The sequence below is a fragment of the Peromyscus californicus genome, unplaced genomic scaffold (assembly GCF_007827085.1).
Source record: "Peromyscus californicus insignis strain IS unplaced genomic scaffold, ASM782708v3 Scaffold_2__1_contigs__length_46816999, whole genome shotgun sequence".
In the NCBI taxonomy this organism is placed as follows: Eukaryota; Metazoa; Chordata; class Mammalia; order Rodentia; family Cricetidae; genus Peromyscus; species Peromyscus californicus.
This window is the reverse complement of record NW_026294540.1, coordinates 48,603-65,924: the sequence shown is the minus strand read 5'-3', so window position 1 is coordinate 65,924 and position 17,322 is coordinate 48,603. Positions and strand designations below refer to the sequence as shown.

The 17,322-nt window shown below is 41.2% G+C and overlaps 1 protein-coding gene across 6 annotated transcripts in view; it reads left to right on the top strand.

Annotated features, from left to right (window-relative positions):
* The window catches only part of LOC128120684 (zinc finger protein 120-like), an 89,943-nt gene that overhangs the window by 55,287 nt on the left and 17,334 nt on the right, over nucleotides 1-17,322 (top strand). The window contains exons 1-2 of one of the 6 annotated variants that reach the window (XM_052754841.1): nucleotides 39-662; nucleotides 8,780-8,891. The exons of 1 other annotated variant lie outside the window; for it this stretch is intronic. In XM_052754841.1, the coding sequence (XP_052610801.1) occupies nucleotides 8,835-8,891 (57 nt within the window). In that variant the 5' untranslated portion in view covers nucleotides 39-662; nucleotides 8,780-8,834. Of the gene's footprint in view, nucleotides 1-38; nucleotides 663-8,779; nucleotides 8,892-10,171; nucleotides 12,990-17,322 lie in introns of those variants that run through there. 4 more of the 6 variants (XR_008221930.1, XM_052754842.1, XM_052754840.1 and 1 more) reach the window with 4 other exon arrangements.

Here is a 17,322-nt window from a genome sequence, read left to right as displayed (position 1 = left end):
GCCCTGCAGCAAGCTATTGTCCATCTTTCTGATGGGAGAAAGACCGATTATCTTGTTTGTGATCTAATTCCTGCTTTTCTTTGCTGGTTGTCTGAAGTCCCTGTGACAACCAAGTAAAAAGTACCTTCATTTTATCTGACCTCAGTGTGAAGCCACAGAACAAATATCTCCTTTTGTGTACTTAAATATCTCTTTAATTGTTAATATTCTGGGCACCCTTCCACCTGTGTGATAGGGAATCACTCCACCACATGTAGAATAGTGATCTGTACAAGCTAGCTAGCCACATTGTGTCCAGGGTGAAGAAGAAGTGCCTATGGAGTGCAGGAAGATAGCAGGGTGTGATATTGGAGCTTGGGGCAAGTGCTATTGAAATGCAAATCTGCTGATCTAGAAAAGGTCTTTGTCTGGGGGTGGAAGACTGAGTCAGAAATCATTGTGCTGTGTCTTTAAGCACAGTGTAATCCTATGGGAGGTGCTCTTGTCACTCAGGCCTCACTAGCCAATCAGGCCCTCCAGGCAGCCTGCCAATCAGAAGTAGTGCAGGGCTCTTCCGGATGCCAGGCTTCAGGCGCGGCTTTGAAGAAGAGCTGGCACCAGTGATTTTATGTGCAATTACTGCTGCAGGGAGCTGAGCAGAGAGCTTGGGAAATCAGGACATGGTGAGTGAGGAGCTGCTGTCCCCATATGATGAGGAGCAGATAGTGAGGTGTGGGAGCCAGTGTGGTGGGTCCTTCCCAGATCTAGGTAGGAAGCTGCAGCCAGATTCCCTATCCTGAGAGTTCCCATGTGGTCTTTACAACTCCCTGTACCCAAGGGCAGGCTTCTAGATAACTGCTGTATGGGCTGCATTTGTGCAGAGCTTTGGGAACAGGGAACCGTGTGTAGAAACATTTTAGCAATCAACTTCAATATGCTTTTGATGCATCCATGGGAGGCAGGTTGCCAAACTCAGAGGGGCCTAGTTTCTCCAGTATCTTCTAGATGTTCAGCACTTTGCATTTAACCTTTATGTGTAAAATGCATTGATAATTAATTTCGTGGAGGTTGTAAAAAGCATCTCATGTGTTGGGTAGCACTTCACTACTAAGCTTGATATAGAAAAGTAGAACTGGTGATAGAAAGGATTTACCAATGCTTAAGAGATAATAAAGCTCACAAAGTACAATTTAGTTGAGTGAAAGCTATGTCTAGAACACCTCAAAGATAAGTAGTATGTTAACTGGGACTGTTAGAGATTAGGATGCTATGTTATACATTTGTTCACTAGGATTAGGATGCTATGATATACATTTGTTCACTAGGTTTGTAATGGCTCCAACCCATTACAAAGAGACTAAATTGACAAACAGCCGCTAGGCCCTTCCCCATATTAAAGAACAGGCCTCTAACAAGCTGCTCAAGAAGGCATTACAGGGTCACAACCAATCTTAAGGCATGGTGTGTCATAAAGTTCCAGTTTTCTTCTTGGAGAAAAGAATAGTTCTGAGAGATGGGCAATGTGACACCAGGTGACAAATATTTGAAAAATAAAATATGGTTGTGTTAAGGACTGACCTGATCAAACAAGGCTTTCATTTAGGCCCTCATGCAGGGAGGAGGAACATTCTTGGGAGAGCAAGTAACAGCCTGGCTAGGTCTCGGGAGCTTTCCTTAAGGGCCTGATGTATTGATAATAAAACGGAGCTCGTTCTCTAAAACCAGAAATATGCTTGAAAGAGCTAGTAATGGTCAGGGGCCAGGGCCTTTTGGATGGGTTGCTTCAGATCCTTAGAACTCAACTCTTTTCACCATATGGAGCTGTGGTTATGAGTCCCAAGGCCACTGTGGGCTTAGTCAGTAACGTTTTTGAGATATCCTGTGATCTCCTTGTGCATCATTGTTTGATTAGCCTCCTCCTGATTTTGTCCCTTTGTATGATAGTTTCTGCTGACTTCATTGAAGTCTCCCATTTCCCTCCTGAATGTAGTATACAAGATGCTATTCTTTTTAAGACCCTTACTTGGCATAAGACATAGCTTGTGCAAGACCTCTCCAAATTAGCTTTTTCTTTTTCTTTCTACGTTTCCTGTCTTTCTCATCCCCTGGCACTTTCACCTCAGGACCCTAGCGTTGAAGAATGACCTATTGTATCAGGTCACTGGTATACTTAAGAAATAATTCTGGAAGTTTCTCTGCTGTGTAACTCACCCATCTGCCTAAGTGGCTAGACTTACAAGTTACCTGTCTCTATTTAAATTGTTCAAAGTGTAACCTTGAGCATGAACCTAAAAGAAAGTTAAGGATGGCAGCATATGTGGAATGCAAAATCTGTCTAGGTTGTCTTCTCTTTGAGCATTAGCCATGCATAGTAAAGTGATTTTTTTTATTAATCTCACAAGTGTGCAGAGTGATTTCTCCCTGGGAAGGCATATTAATTCTAGAACAGCTGCATATCCAGCCTTTTAGAAAAATGTTTCTGAAATAAGCTCTCCTATGCTGACTCAGGTGGCCTTGATTTCCAGCCTGTTGCTCTCCAGGGCAATGACCTTGCTGTCCTCCATCTTACACCTTCAACATTCTTAAATAAAATTACTGTACCACCTCAGAGTTTTAAAATTATCCATTTGAGGGGCTGGAGAGATGGCTCAGAGGTTAAGAGCACTGGCTGTTCTTCCAGAGGTCCTGAGTTCAATTCCCAGCAACCACATGGTGGCTCACAGCCATTTACAATGAGATCTGGTGCCCTCTTCTGGCCTGCAGGCTGAACACTCACTGTATACATGATAAATAAATAAATCTTTAAAATAAAAAATTATCCATTTGATTCATTGCAGTCACAGGAAAAGGATTTGCATGTGGAGCATGGCTTCTGCCTTCAGACCAGAATAGGAGGAACAGTTTATTTTGTACACTGCAGGGGGAAACAGGGCAGCTGCTCAAGTCACCATTATGAAAAAGGACCTGATTGTGGGAGGAGGAGTGGTTTTATAGTTACCCAGCATCTTTTAATGAATATTATGTGAATGAACACAAACCACATTGGTGGGGTATAGTTTGTGATTGTTAACTTGAACGAAAGAATATTGAATATCTCCAATGCAGATATGTTCAATCCTGCTTGACACACTTAAGTCAGCACAAAGAACTGAGAAACAGGCCATTTGACTGTAACTTTTCCTGTGTGTCTGATTACTGATCTTAGCAGCCAACATGTGCTTATGGGAAAGGTCAATCTGTCTCTTATTAATGGCATTCCCTCTACTATGGTAGGACCTAGTCTTTTCCAATGTCCATATAGTTAAGTTCTTTATCTTAAGAATAAATTACTTTTATCATTTTATAAAGTCAATTATTGGTATCATTTTTTACATTTCATTTTCTTTAAATGCATTGCTACTCTATTTTCTAGTTGTTTCTGTTCTCCAATGTTTCTCAGTCATTAATACTATCATTGCTTGTTTTCTCAAATGCTGTTGATTATTTATGTCTGTGTGATGTCTCCTGTAGCTTAGGCTTGCCTCGTGCTATGTAATTGAGACTTGCTTTGAACACCTAATCCTACCTCTGCTGCCCAGTGCTGGGAAGACAGTCCTGCAACTCCTTCCAGGCTGGGCCTTGACAAGTTAATGAGTGTCCTCCAACCTTTCTGGCTTTTATTGGGGACAAATAAGAGAAGAAGTGCTTTTGCAAAAATTGAGTTCATTGAACAACTTTGAATTTAGTGTAGTGTGACAGTGCAGAAATGGAGGGGCAGAAAGGAGGATGAAAGAATGCTTTACTGCTGGTCCTTGACTAGTGAGTGAGAAGGAAAATTAGATCAGTTTATGAGTGTCCTCCAATATTTCTGCCTTTTATTGAGCACTTACAAATGAAGAGGGACCTGTGTAAGGACTGAGTTCACTGACCAACTTTGAAGCTGGTTCAATGACAGTGCAGAAAGGGAGGGGCAGGCAGGAGGGTGAGTGTGGAACTCCTAGAGGTTTCCTAGTGAGAGCTGAGCTTGCTTTACACAGCAGGGCTGCATTAGGGGATGGCTTGGCCACGTGCATGGTTACCAGGTGTTTGGAAGGGTCTGCACTTGGCTATGCTAGGGGGAGGTCTTTTGCTCCACCCCTTTGCATTTCTATAAATAGTCCTTTAGCAGAGACAGAAGGGGCTGGTGGGTTTTGACCCAAGCCCTCCTGAGGCTATCCTATGATTTTATCTGTCTCTCTCCCTTCTATATTTCTTTTTTTTTTTTAGGTTTTTTTTGAGACAGGGTTTCTCTGTGTAGCTTTGCGCCTTTCCTGGATCTCGCTCTGTAGACCAGGCTGGCCTTGAACTTATAGAGATCCGCCTGCCTCTGCCTCCCGAGTGCTGGGATTAAAGGCGTGTGTCACCACCGCCCGGCCCCTTCTATATTTCTATCTAAATATTTCCTAGTCTCCCTGCTCCAGAGTAACCTGAAGGGAAAAGTGGGGGTGGGTCCCCCACAGGTGACGGCTTTCCTGATTTGACAGCAGTTGTGATTAGCAGTGTGGAGTTAGGTAATCAATTTTAGGTGATCCATAAATGTCCTGACTGGTCATGTGTTGGGAACCACAGACCAGGACAATAAAAAATCTGGATAAAGGACTGACCATATTGTGAAACTAAATTACTGCAGTTACACTAGTTCAACCAGAATTGAAGATCTGGGTGAAATGTTGTGGCCCTGCTTAGCAGGACTGTGATTTTTCTGGTTTAAGATGTCCAGCCTGAGAGAACAGGTGTGAGTAATCCTTGGTGTGCTCTCATACAAATCCCTAGTCTCTGAAGCACAGGGCCATGAAGCCTGTTTCAAGCTTTCAAAATAATTCTTTGAGGTTATAACTATATAATGTCCACAGTCTCTTTCCTGCCTGCAAACCCTCTTTTGATCCCTCATTGTTTTCCTAATTGATGGCCTGTTGTGGGATGGTCTGTATGTCAAATGTGTTGCTGATTGGTCAATAAATAAATCACTGATTGGTCAGTGGCCAGGCAGGAAGTATAGGCGGGACAAGGAGGAGAAAAAACTGGGAAGTGGAAGGCTGAGAGGGGGAGACACTGCCAGCCGCCATCAGGACAAGGAAGATGTAAAGTACCAGTAAGCCACAAGCCACGTGGCAAGGTATAGATTAATAGAAATGGATTAATTTAAGCTGTAAGAACAGTTAGCAAGAAGCCTGCCACGGCCATACAGTTTGTAACCAATATAAGTCTCTGTGTTTATTTGGTTGGGTCTGAATGGCTGTGGGACTGGCGGGTGTGAAAGAGTTTGTCCTGACTGTGGTCCAGGCAGGAAAACATTTAGCTACAATGGCGTCTTTTTGCTTTAACAAGGTACTGTTTGTGACCTATGTTTGGCTGCAGGACTTCCCAGCTGTGAGGCAACAGGTTGGCTGCAGTGGACAATGAGAGTGTAATGGGATGTTCACCCAAAGACTCTGTTCCTTGGAAGAGGAACAGAAAGTGCTCTGGGAGATTGGAACAATTTGTACTAAAAACAAATTCCTCAGATTAGGGCCTTGTCTGCCCCTAGCATGGAAGGGCAGAGCTGGGAAGGCCTATGCTGCCTGTGTCATTTGATCATCCTGTAGGGGAGCTGCTAATGTCCTGAGGTCCAGCTGGGTGAAGTTACATAATGTGGGACTCTGAAAAGGCTTAGCAATGAGGATTATCAGTGGGATGGAACTTGCAGGTTCTTTCCAGGATTCTCCTCCGGTTCTGCAGTAGGGAACTGTAAGGGAGAATACAAGCCATGTCATGGGGAATGTGGGGACCACTGACCCCAGACCAAGAGGAGCACTTCTGCTGAGCTGTCATTTCTGCTGGGACTGGGATGTATCATGAATTATACTGTGGTTCTCTTGGTCCATTTGGTGACCTGGGCAGTGACGCTTCTCTCTTGAGCCTCCCCAGATGTGGATTCCCTAGGGAGTAGGGGACTCTGTCACCCTGGCTATGGAAGGGCATAGTGCTTGTAGTATATGTGTCCAGTGTGCACACACAGGTATTTATTTTGGTGTGCAATGGGAAGACAGATTGGAAAACTGAAGGTCTGGTTTCTAGAAGTTCTGAACATTGCTTTCCACTTTCAGGTTGACTTATAAATGTTACAAATAGTTTAGAAACTGGTAGAAAGACAGTGATGGGGATCATCCTTCAGAAATATGTGATTAGAATGTTTTTAAATTTCTGATATAGGGTTGACCTGATTCAGGGAAGTTTAGTTCCAGGGGAGAAAAGAAGTTTCTGAGATATTTCAGGTGTGTGTAGTGTTTGGCAGGTGGATAGGGCAGATTCCACGTCTTGTCCCATAAACCATTTAGTAGAAAATAAATGTTAAATTCTTCTTCTACATTGTTTTGTTTGTGGGCATCAGTGGGGCTGTGTTTGCCTGCAACTACAACAGGATATGAGAGTTTGCAGAGCCAAAGGAGGAGATCATCTCCATTTTCAGTGAGAGCTCTAGAGCATGGTGCCTTTCTGTTTGAAAGAAATATCAGTAGCTGGAGTGTCAGAAACAACAATTTAAGGGTCACTTTGAGTTAATTCTTTTGGAATTGTAAAGTCTGTGTTTATTTAATTTCTATACACATAGAACTATAGGTAGTTGGATAACATTTGTCACGATCACACTTTTCCTAGGTGAGTTTCCATTGGTCTTTTGCTTAAAAGTTGACTATATTTTTCTGCTTTTGTTCTTAGCTTTTTCTCTCCATCCCCTTTATTCATTCACAAATATTGTACATAGTCTTGATGGTTGTAGCTTTTTGGTATATATAGAAGTCATATTGTGTCTATATGTATACTATCTTGTGACCATTCTGAGAGTTACCACTTTGCATCTAGCTTTGGAATCAGTTATCCTGTTATAAATTGTTTGGAAGTTTCTTGGGATTGTATTCAATTCATGCTACAGATTTATCATACTCAATATCTTAATATTGATGTATCATGTTCTCAAGGATCATTTCTTTATTTTTTTTATTTCTTTAGGCTTTGTGTTCTTGTTAATCTGTGAAAGACTTTTAGTTTATTGGACAAAAAGTACTATGGAACTTGCCAGCGTCTCAGCACAAATTCTTCTTGGGGACAACTTGAGTTCATACCAAGTTGGGAGGTCATAAGCACCTGGTACTACAGATCCAGGAGATCCAACACCCTCTTCTCTGGTGTGTCACCTGGCTGTACATGGATGACATTCTTTCTTTCACATATAAACATATACATAAAAATGATGATAAACTCGTTTTTTAAAGTTCCTGTGACTTATAAAGCAATTAGAGCAAAGTAAGTTGCTTTAGGTGTACAATATAAATCATACACTATTTAAAAACCTGTTATCTTGCATTTTAGTTTGGAAAAGTTTTCATTTCCTCACTGATTCAGACTCACATCTGATCATCAATCATAGGAAACAAACTGGTGTTTCCTAGGAAATATTCTTTTCTTTATCATAAGAGAATGAGATCTTTTTAGTAGTCAGAACTATTTTCTACAAAGTTAAAATATTAGAAGGAGTCAAACAAAACTCTCCAATTTTAGTGGAACAGCCCTCCTCACCCAACCCATTTTTTTGTTATTAGCAATGGAGAGAACTGGGCTACAAAGGATGAGTGATGGCCAGAGATTTCTTATAGTATGATTTAGATAATAACCTTGTAGTTCTTGTTAAAGGACCATGATATATATATATATATATATATATTTATTTATTTGTAGGTATGTCTTTCTGTCTTTTTTTTTTTTGGTTTTTCGAGACAGGGTTTCTCTGTGTAGCTTGGTGCCTTTCCTGGAACTCACTCTGTAGACCAGGCTGGCCTTGAACTCACAAAGATCCACCTGGCTCTGCCTCCCAAGTGCTGGGATTAAAGGCGTGCGCCACCACCGCCCGGCCTGTCTTTTTTTTTTTTAGTAGTGCCATCTTTGTTTTTAGTTTTATTGCCATCTAATTACATTGTTGTTTCTCTGGAAAATGATAGACCTTCACCAATTTTTTAATTCAGAAAATTTTCTATATTATGTTATGAGTTTCTTGAGGTTTTTTGTTTGTTTGTTTGTTTTCTTCTATGTGAACTTCCTGTGGAGAGACAGTTTTAGTTTTTTTTCATGATCTTAGAGGCTTGCCTAACCTCATCTCTAGGCATATCTGTTTTCCAGCAGTTGTTGCTGTCTTGATATTTTTTTTTTTCTGAGTGATATGTTGGTTTTGGGTTTCTAAAACCTTCTGAGATATTATTGTCTCTTTGTCTTAATTAGTTTAAGCTGTCAACATGATGTGATCTAGAGTCTTCTGAGGGAAAATCAGTTGAGGGTGTGCCTGGATCAGAATTGCTAGTTACTATGTCTGTGAGAGATTGTGTTGATTGATGATTAATGTAGGAAGGCTCTTCCACTGGGCATGGCAATACCCCTAAGCAAGTGGGCCTGGGTAGGATAGGCGAGCTAGCTGAGTGTGGGCCCTGGCCCCCCACTGTGAGTGGCAGCTGCCTTGCTTGCCGACCTTGACCAGATGTCCTCCCTATTCAGATTCCCTGCCGGTATCCACCCTCCTGAATGCTTTAGGGAAGTTCCTTGTTTGTGCATCCTGCATATTGGGCATTAACAGCTTAGATGCAAGAATGTAGAACATTCAGTAGCAAACTTCTGCCCTCCGGGGATCCGCCATTGTGCTGTAAGCCTGTATTTAAGGTTTCCTCCCTCTTTCAATAAACGGCATTCGGCCGGCACTCGGCATTCAGCTGTGGCTAATGACTCGCTGTCTCTTGTCTCTATTTTTTTTAATCCACAGCCCCTCGCTCTGACATGGTGAACGGGTGGTGGTAGCGCGGGTGTTATCCCTACAAATGGAGGTTCCTACCGAGATCCGAGAAAGAAGGGACAAGCTGATGGACACCCAAAAGGTAAGGCTGGCCAGCAATTTAAAGAAAAAAAGAAAAGATAAGGGTGAATTGAAATGGGTGCAGCTAGCTCACAGTCAGTTGATTGGACTGTTGAAGCAGGAAGGCACTGAAGTTAAGAAAGGGCAAGACAGCTAAAGATTTTAAATAAAGAAGGAAATCTTCCCAAAAGAGAAGAGGGAAGGAAAGGAAAGGAAATTTCCCGTTAGAAAAGGGAGAAAAAATTTTAATCAAGAAAAAAGGATTTTCCCGGTAAAAAGGGGAAAAATTTTTGAAACTGGGCCTAAAGATTGGGGCTCTGTAGAGGAAGGATGAACAAAAGAGAGAAGCCTCTTCCCAGTGTTAATGGAGGAAGAGAAGACTCTTTCCAATTGTAGAGTTTTCAGGATAGCTGAAACTCTGAGCTCTTTCTGCAGTGCAGCATCTGAATTACAAAGAATCGGCAGGTAGGCCTCATTGCTGCTGGCTGAACAGCAAGCGAGCCCAGAGGTTAGAAGTTTTGCTGTCTGTTTGCTTATTTTGGTTCAAATGTTTTTTATTTTTCCCTCGGAGTGGGAATAATTCAATATTTAGGATCCCTTCGTGGGAAATGTTTTTCTGTTTTTCCCGTTTTGGCGGGAATAACTCATTAGGTAGTCCCTTCATGGGAGTAGGAAGTTTAAACATGAGTTTGTATGTGCGGGGAGTGCGCCCAGCGGCAGCAGCGGCAGACAAAGGCGTGCAGGAGATAGCCCGCAGCGGAGCAGAGGGCGGACAGGTACGTGCCGATGGGAGGCAGAGCTGCGATGGAGCACAGCCCGGGCGGGCACCAGCATTAGAGCCCAGGCACGGGCACTAGAGCCTGAGCACTGGGCGGAGCCAAAGCTAAGCCGCAGCTTCAGCTCCAGCCAAGTGAGCAGAGGCCCCGGAAGGGACTAGCACCTAAAAGTTTAAATGGGCCTAACTTCTGATGAAAAATGGTTTCAGTCAAGACATACAATGCTAAGTCAATGCTGTGTGAATAAAAGATGTTTTGTTCTTTTGATTGTCTTAATAAATGTTTGGATGAATGTTTGATTCTCATGGTAGATAAACTAAAGGAACAAGATTCATAATTTTGAACTATATATTAGGTGTGCCCTTGTCTGTTGATCATTACTGAAAATTTGGTTCTGCAATTTAAATTGCTTTCTAGAAATTCTTGGTTTAATTCTATAGAAATATAACACCTGAAATGGATTGGGTTGTTAGCTTATTAAATAATGTTGCTAAGATAAACCCATAAATAATAATATCTTACTGATAAAGAGGTTACAAAGTTATTTTTCCAGTAAATAAAATACAGGTAAATTGTTCCACATTGTTAATAATTGGCTATTTGTGCTAATGTGTTACTTGAAATTTATAAAAAAGGATCCTCTTTTTAAGATTTTATAAAAATACTCCAGAGTATTGCCTAAAGTTACCTTTTCAAATCCTATAGAGATTGTATTTAATGCTTTTATAATTGAAAGTTACCTTTTCAAATCCTATAGAGATTGTATTTAATGCTTTTATAATTGGCATATGTAAAAAGGACCATAGAAATAGAAGCTGGTGATAGAATTGCTCAATTATTATTGCTTTCATATTTTAAAGGCAAAATGGCGCCTATATGTAGAACTGGAGGTTTTGAAAGTACAGGAAAAAAGGTGTTTTGACAAACAGTTATCAATGATAAACAGCCTAAATTAAAAACAAAATTATATGGGATTGAGATTGAAAGATAATTGGATTCTGGTGCTGGATTTATCTATAATTTCACAAGAATCCTGAGATCCCAATTGGCCCCTTAAGAATTTCATCTCTAACCTACAAGGTATCAGCACAGCTCAGACGCCATTGCAGAGCAGGCTACTCTTAAATTGGAAGGATGAGTAAGGTCATGCAGGAACTTTTCAACCCTTTGTGCTACCTGACATTCCAGTGAACTTGTGGGGACGAGATGTGTTAGACGGTATGGGAGCAGTGCTTACTACACAGCCTGTACAACAGATACTAAAAAGTCAGGGTTACTGCCCAGGCAGAGGCTTAGGAAAAATGTTGCAAGGAGACCCACTCCCTGTGGCAGACAAAAGCTGTGTCACTAGAGGTCCTGGGGATACAAGAGGATTAGGGTCTTTTCCATAGGGGTCACTGCACAGCAGCCTTCAATTATACAACTGATAAAAATCACTTGGAAAAGTGATGACCCTGTATGGGTGGAGCAGTGGCCCCTTACTAAAGAAAAATTGGAGGCTGCGAACACATTAGTTTAGGAACAGTTAGATGCTGGTCATATCATTCCTTCCACTTCACCTTAGCACTCACCTATATTTGTTATTAAAAAGAAGTTAGGAAAATGGAGGCTATTACAGGATCTTAGAGCTGTAAATAAAACCATGCTTCTCATGGGAGCAACACAGCCTGGTTTGCCTGCCCCTGTGGCAATTCCTAAACATTGGCATTTAATTGTGGTTGACTTGAGGGATTGTTTCTTCACCATTCCTTTGCATTCCGAGGACAGTCCTCACTTTGCTTTTAGTGTTCCTTCAGAAAATCTTAGAGAACCTTATCAGAGATATCAGTGGGTGGTATTGCCTCAAGGAATGGCCAATAGCCCTACAGCTGAGCAGAAGACAGTGACCAAACATGAAAGAAAGCCAGTAAAAAAGTTTCCCCATGGATTTTGCCTTCAGTTGCTAGCTTGAGTTTCTACCTTAAGCTCCCACAATGGTGGGTTGTAATCTGGCAATTTCAGCCAAATAAATGTGTTCATTACCTAAGATGCTTGGTTAGAAATTTAATCACAGCAAGAAGCAAGCAAGTTAGAACAAAACATGGGACACAGAAAGTGATTTTATTGCTGCATAGAACCTAGGATTGATGACTTTTGGAGGAATGTTGAAGATATTAGGACTTTAGAATGCAAAAGCCATAGAGAGCTGTACACAGAGCTTAATCAGCTGTTCTTACAGGACTGAGAAGATGGGAGTATTGAGAGCAATGCAGACAGTGGATATTGAGGTCATAGGATTTCAGTGAAAAACAGACACCATGTTAAATTTAGCCAGAAGTCATTTCTATAACATTTTGGCTCCTAATCATACTTTCTCCATTCCCTGAGAAATTGAGTAAGGCAGAATTAAAAATTAATGGGCTGATTTCTTTGATAAAATACTGATTTTGTTGGATGGTTATTACTGGTGACTCATTTAGGTCTCCAGTGAAAAAGAAACAAAGAAAGAAATGAAACATTTGTATTTTTTAGAGAAAAGTTTTAGGTAGTTTCAGGTAACATTGCAGTGGTGAAACAGGCAGGAACTTTTCAGGAGAGTGTCACTGTTAAACTGAAGGCACCTGCTCTACAGCAGAAGCCTATAAAGATGCCCCAAGGATAAAACTCTATCCAGCTGAACTTTCAATTTATGGAAGGAGTAAGCAAAACGATTTCTGATTCTAGGAATGAACTTCATGAAGAACCTGCTGCAACTGTGGTCCAAGTATAATAAGGTCCATCACAACTTAGAACATAGTAGCCAAATTTGGGGAGTTTGGGGGCAGTCACTCATGTTGTATTGGTTCTTGAAACAAGAAAGATGCAAAATGTAAAAGCCGTGGATTCTTCCTCTGTGGTTTCAGTTCAGCACTGTTGTTTGTCATGGGTCAGAAACCCAATGTGGAGACTCTAAGAATCCATTGCATGAAGCTATGAAGATGAAGCCTGTATTGAGACCATTTGATATTGAGTTATGCAAGCTATGAGATATCTGCCATGGAGAACTGGATACAGGGAGTGGAAGTAGCAGAGGAGAGACATGGATGAACATTTGCAGGCATATTGCTATCTAAGCTCTCTGAGAATGAAACCTCATGTGTCTGAGTCAGAGCTACAGGACTTGATGTTTGCCCTGCTGAGTTTCTTCTTGTCTTGGTCCAATCTTCCCTCCTTGCATCCACAGTCCTCTCTTTTCCTTTTTTTTTTAACATTTATTATTCTTTCATGCCCCGCCTGCAGGGCTTCACCGGGTTCGACCACCCTAAGGACGGAATGATAGGGACAGGAGATACAAGGAAACACAACAAGTCTAGATTCTGATCAAGGTGCAACTTTATTTTTCTCCAAGAGGGTTTATATAGTTTCTGCAGGGTGGGGGGAGCAAGAAGCTGTCATCTGCATAAGGTGGGGCAAGCTATCAGGATGTTTGTATAGGATGTTTACAGGGTGAAAGGGTCAAGGGCTCTGCCTCAATGTCCTGTTGCTAGGCAACCTGACTGTAAGATGATCTAGTTCCCTGTCTTATGGGGGTCTGTACTTTTCCACTAACTAGAGATTCTATCCTTGTCCCTGACACTTTCACACAATATATCCCCTCATGCAGTAAATTTTCCTCTCCCTCTACTCCCTGATATCCCTTGAACTGCTCCCCTGTGGTGATATATTGTTTAACCTAATAAACTTATCTGGGCATGAGAGGACAGAGCCAGCCACCAAATTAAACATAGAGGTCAGGCAGTAGTGCACACATCCTTAATCCTATCACTCGGGAGGTAGAGATCCATTTGGATCTCTGTGAGTTCACGGCCACACTGGGAACAGAGCCAGACATGATGACATACCTTTAATTCCAGGAAGTAACATGGCAGGACATAGAAAGATATAGAAGGCATGAGTAAACAGGAAGTCTCTCTGTTGAGGCTGAGGATTTCGTAGAGGTAAGAACATGGCTGGCTTGTTCTGTTTCTCTGATCTTTCAGCATTGACCCTAATATTTGGCTCTGAGTTTTTCATTATAAGACTTTTTAAGATTCGTATTACGCTCCCCTCTTCACCAGATCCACTATTCTTCCATTTCCCTTCAGAAAAGAGCAGATCTTCCAGGGATATGAAGCAAATGTGACATAACAACTTACAATAAGACTAGGCAGAGACCCTCATAATCAAGGCGGCATGAGGCAACCCAGTAGGAGGAAAAGGGTGCCAAGATCATACAAAAGAATCAGAGACACCCCTGCCCCCATACACACTGTTAGGAGTCCTATAAAAACATCAAAGCTACATAACCGTAACACATATGCAGAGGACCTGGCACAGACCCATGGAGGCTCCGTGATTGCTGCTTCAGGCTCTGAGAACCCCTATGATGTCTGCTTAGTTGATTCCTTGGTCTGTGTTTTCCTGGTGTCCTTTTTAGTCAGAAAAAATTTTGACTATGATTGTTTTGCAAATATTTTCTGGGCCAAAGGGCTAGGAGTCCTTTTCCTTCTAGTCATTATTCCTAGGTTTGGTCTTTTCATATTGTTCCAGATTTTCTGGATTTTATGTTTTAGGAACTTTTTAGATTTAACATTTTCTTTGACTAATACATTCATTTCTTCTAACATATATTCAATGCCTGAGAGTCTTTCTTGCATCTCTTCTATTCTTTTGGTGAAGCTTGCTTCTGTAGTTCTTGTTGACTTACCTGATTTTTATTTCCAGAATTCTTTCAGCTTGTGCTTTTTTATTGCTTCCATTTCCATTTTCAGATCTTGAACAGTTTTCTTCATGTCCTGCAACTGTTTGGTTTTTCTAAACTTTCTTTAAGGGATTTGTTTGCTTCCTCTTTAAGGACCTCTATTATTTTCATAAAGATGGTCTTTAGGTCTTTTGCTTGACCTTCAGCTGTGTTGGAATATTCAGGGCTTGCTGTAGTAGGATATCTGGGCTCTGGTGGTGACATGTTGCCTTGGCTGTTGTTATGTTCTGAAGCTGATGTCTAGGTATCAATCTGGGTTTGGGTTGATTATGGGTATAGGTCAAGCAAGAGAATGAGGGTGGGGCATATGCAGCTCAAAGACACAGCCCAAGGATGGGGTCCAACAGTGAGAATGACATGTCAGACCACAGTTGTGGGAAATGGCTAGGGATCAGAAAGGGACAACTCACCAACGGAAGCAGCCAGTGTTGTGCAAAGCTGTCCAGCAGCTGGAGAAATGGAAAAGTGGGCAGTCGTAGATAGAGTAAACCTTGGTACAGAGTCCCGGGTGCAGAGTGCTGGGAGGGCCTGCTTTGTCTCAGCATCAATATTATTTATTAAGTGGCACAATGTTATTCATTAAGCAGTGCTGTTTACCATGTGAGAAAAGCCATGAGGTACAACAAAACCCACTATGAGAATTTATTAAGGAAAGGGAAAAGAAGGGATGTGCTAAGGCCTATGGAAATGATTATGTAGGAAGAGAGAGGAGTTATAGGTGGAACCCGCTTTTTATAGACTCCCCCCCGGCACATGCACATATGAGCTTACATAGCTATACCACACATGCACATAGATTGTGTGATCATGCTGCATGCAAATTATGTGGTCACACAGTGCATGGATTACATTGGACGTAAGGCCCTGGGATGGCTAAGCATCTTGCCTGGCTACTGGACGGTGCATGTGCGGTCATGTAGCCGGAGGAGTGAGTAGAAATTCTAACAGTATGGGGAACAATTCTCCATTGTTTGTGAGAGTGCAAACTTGTACAACTTTGAAATCAATTTGTTAGTTCCTCAGATAATTGAGAATTTATCTGTCTCAAGACACAACTATACCACTCTTGGGCATATACCCAAAAGATGCTCCTCCATCCTACCACAAGAACACTTGCTCATCTATGTTCATAGCAGCTTTATTCATAATAGCCAAAAAACTGCTATGTCTTTGAGAGATTGTTCCTGGTTTTGGTTTTCATAATTTTACAAATTCCATTGAGATGTTTGCTATTCGGCCTGGCTTGGATATCTGTATTTAGTCAGGGATACATTTGAACTCATGATCCTTATGTGTCAGCCTCCTGAATACAAGTCCAAGGGTAGATGATGTACCCCCAATTTGTGCTGTTTTGTCAACATGTTTCAACAATGTTAGTGTTAAAATACTTAATAGAAGAAAATATAAGAAACATTAAATACCCCATGTGTGTATTCAAAGCATCATTTTCATCTGTCTGGTAGACATGTAATAATGTAGGATAACCAGCAATGAATTATATATTTTGTTGGATACCTGCTTGGGGGAGGGGGTTCAGGTCCCAAAGACAATGTGTGGAGTCACCAGGGATGAGAGAGGAGTAGATTGACATGATGTGAAGGTAAACTGAATGGCTGCCAGCAGCATTTAATTGGAAAAAGTTACCTTTTATATGCTATAGTTTCATGTAGGATTAAACAGGAGAAAAGAGGGCTTGTGAGCTTGTGTATGGCTTGAAATCATGGATTAAGGAAACTAGCTTTGGCCTTGACAATAGGCATCAGCCATATCTTTTTTTTTTTTTAAAGATTTATTTATTTATTATGTATACAGCATGTATGACCGCAGGTCAGAAGAGGGCGCCAGATCTCATTATAGATGGTTGTGAGCCACCATGTGGTTGCTGGGAATTGAACTCAGGACCTCTGGAAGAGCAGTCAGTGCTCTTAACCTCTAAGCCATCTCTCCAGCCCAGCCATATCTTAATGAAAGGACCACAAGTTCCTCCAGCAAAAGAAGAGGAGAATGACTGTTTTAGCAACTGAGAACTTTCCTTAAGCCCCTGAGGGAATGGAGACCCTTATCCAAATGCCTGACCTTGTGAAAGGACTTTTTATGGGGAGCAGACACTATACTACAATTTCTTAGTCTTACTATATGGGCCTCATAACGCTTACTATATTCCCTTTATAATGCTCCCTAAAGGGAAGGTTCTGGTGTCTTCCATTATATCATACCATTCTAATTTCTCTATATTTATTAACTGAACTCTTGCCCTTAATTGCCTTAGGCTCTAGATCTGAAAAATAGGCATTTTATCCATGGGATCAGGTGTGTCTAGTAAATCTCTAACTTTCCTGTTCTTGGTGTAATTAGGAGGGCACAATGGAATTACTGGTTCCATGGTACAGGGATTTTTTTTCTCCAAAGAATTATTTTGTTTAGAGAGTCTACCATTGTACACATTTTTATCCTTTACCAAAACCTGCACAAAATTTCCCAAAGGGAAAGACATTAATAGTGAGAATCATTAAAATGTACTGGAAAAGTGTGATTTGTCTGTAATATCAAAATGCTGGAAATTTGTCAAGCAGCAATAATTACCATGTCATCTACACCAATACTTCACAACATAGCTTAACATGCTATGGGTATGTATATATTATTTAAAGTTACATGCTTCTTCATGTCTGCATTAATATCTGATTAGAAATGTCATCTTGAAGTACTGCCTTTCAGGGGATTGTCCAGAAATGCAGATAATGTAATGGCAATGAGATTTATTAAAATCAAAACAAAACAGACAAAACACATTTCTGTTATGTATGTGTGTAATGTGATTATAGGTTTTTAGGCCATGACAGATATGTGGAAACTGGAAGACAACTTTGTGGGGTCTACTTTTGCCCCTCTTCATATGGTGATCAATGTCAGGTTCC